The sequence below is a fragment of the Octopus bimaculoides genome, chromosome 26 (assembly GCF_001194135.2).
Source record: "Octopus bimaculoides isolate UCB-OBI-ISO-001 chromosome 26, ASM119413v2, whole genome shotgun sequence".
Lineage (NCBI taxonomy): Eukaryota > Metazoa > Mollusca > Cephalopoda > Octopoda > Octopodidae > Octopus > Octopus bimaculoides.
Window position 1 is genome coordinate 21,731,050 of NC_069006.1, and position 2,441 is coordinate 21,733,490.

Here is a 2,441-nt window from a genome sequence, read left to right on the forward strand (position 1 = left end):
TGGTGGTGATGATGGGACGATGGTGGTGAGGATGGGACAGTGGTGGTGAGGATGGGACAGTGGTGGTGGTGATGGGACGATGGCGGTGAGGATGGGACAGTGGTGGTGATGATGGGACGATGGTGGTGAGGATGGGACAGTGGTGGTGATGGGGACGATGGTGGTGAAGGGTACAATGGTGATGATAATCAAAATGGTGGTATTGACGACAATGTTGAAATGGTTATAATGATGATGATGATGACAACAGTGACAATGATGACATTAATGATGATGAGAATAGTGGTGACGATGACATAAACAATGATGGTGAGGTTCATGATGATGATGATGATGATGATGATAATTTTGATCATGATTATATTTTTGATCATGACTATATTTATGATGACAATGACGACAACGATGGTGACGTATGTAACAATAATAGACAGAATCAAAAAGAAATAACCATTTACGTACTTTTAAGGCAAAAAGACTATTTAGATCAGGAAGAACGATGTGTCGGTCTTCCATCTTCCGCCGGAAGTTCCGAATAGCCGACACACTGACTCTATAATTACAATCAGGCACTTTGAATTTCGGTAAGCTGCCTTGCATCAGTAGGCAGACTTCGTGTACTTGGGCAATGACTTCTTTGAGCAGAGCACGGGCATCAATTTCTGGAAATATACGGAGAGAGAAATGAGGTTAGATTAGCTTCTGTTATGAAAAAAATAAGAACTGTCTTGAGTCCTAGGACTCATAGGGTCAGTCGTCTGGTTTCCATGGTGTGTAAAGTGACCAACATCACAACATTATGTGTGTGTGTGTGTGTTATTTCTTTAAAAACTAGTTTTATAGATACTTCTTTCAATATTCCTATTCTGTTTTTCACCTATTTTCTTTTTTGTTCCTTTTACCTGTTTAAGTAATTTGACTGTGGCCATGCTGGGGCACCGCATTGAAAGGTTTTTAGTCGAGGAAATCGACCTCAGGAATTATAATTTTTAAAGCCTAGTACTTATTCTATGTTACGGGGATGTAAACATACCAACATTGGTTGTCAACACATAAATATATACATATACGTATATGACAGGCTTCTTTCAGTTTCTGTCTACCAAATACACTCACAAGGCTTTGGTCGGCTCGAGGCTATAGAAGACACTTGTCCAAGGTGCCATGAGGAGGGACTGAACCCAGAACCAAGTGGTTGGGAATTCTTCAAATACATACATCGAAAGCCACATTTTTTCATGAATCCTTTAAATACTACCGTAGATCCTCAATTTACTATTTACTCTGAGGGTGTCTTTGTGTCTGTGTTTATTCCCCATCACAATTTGACAACCAGTGTTGGTGTGTTTATGTCCCACTAGCTTAGCAGTTCAGCAAAAGAAACCGATAAAATAAGTAGCAGGCCTTAGAAGAAAAAAAAAAATAGATATTGGGGTTAATTTTTTTCAGCTAAAGTTCTGCAAGGCAGTGCCCCAGCATGACCACAGTCTAATGACTCAAACAAGTAAAGAAATAAAAAAAAGTAGAGCAGTCATACACACAGATATATGTATACATACCACTCAATATGTACATTACTATATATATACACACACACACACACACAGATACTATGTATGTATGTGTGTGTATGTATATACACATACACACACCTGGCCATATTTCAAAAACTTACAAAATACCTTCTTATCATAATTACAATTACTAATTGATTGAGACATGGGGTGTGTGTGTGTGTATGTATATTCTATTCCTACCTAGAGCTATATAAGTTAAGAACACCGTAATATAATTATATTAAAGCCAATAATATTTAATGATATACACATTATCTTAACTAACCAACTCAACATCTAAATTAACTTATAATTATGTTGCCCTTTGACATCTTTGGCATTTCACATACAGATATGAATTCTGAATTTACAATATAACATCCATTCAACTTTTTGTTATCAATTCTCCCAATTATCAGCCATAATTTTAGCAGTTTTCATCGCCCATTTAATATTAATTAGGTTTACACGGTGGCAAACTGGCAGAACCGTTACCACACTGGGTGAAATGCTTAGCGGTATTCCGTCTGTCTTTACGTTCTGAGTCCAAATTCTGCTGGGGTTGACTTTGCCTTTCATCCTTTTGGGGTCAATAAATTAAGAACCAGTTGCGTACTGGGATCGATCTAATCGACTGACCCCCTTCCTCCAAATTTCGGGCCTTGTGCCTAGAGTAGAAAAGAATATTATTAGTATTACCCTGCTACCACTGCTGATATACATACACATCTATCTGGGATCTTTTTTTAAAACGGGGGCCACATTTTTCATTAACGAAACACTTTGAAACTTGGAACACTGGTAGAATGTGTCATATAAAACATCTTTTTCTCTTAGTCTTCTTAAAAAAAAAAGAAATCCCTAAGTTATTCCATGTTAAAGTTG

General features: G+C 37.5%; 2 protein-coding genes across 2 annotated transcripts in view; one reads left to right on the plus strand and one right to left on the minus strand.

The window, feature by feature from the left end:
• LOC106880674 (DNA repair protein RAD51 homolog 3) overlaps positions 1-2,441 on the plus strand; it is a 107,263-nt gene that overhangs the window by 13,799 nt on the left and 91,023 nt on the right. The gene's annotated exons all lie outside the window — the stretch shown is intronic.
• Positions 1-2,441, minus strand: part of LOC106880672 (protein phosphatase 1E) — a 77,865-nt gene that overhangs the window by 8,347 nt on the left and 67,077 nt on the right. Inside the window, exon 3 of the mRNA XM_014930721.2 lies at positions 463-662. Within this exon, the coding sequence (XP_014786207.1) occupies positions 463-662 (200 nt within the window). The remainder of the gene's footprint in view (positions 1-462; positions 663-2,441) is intronic.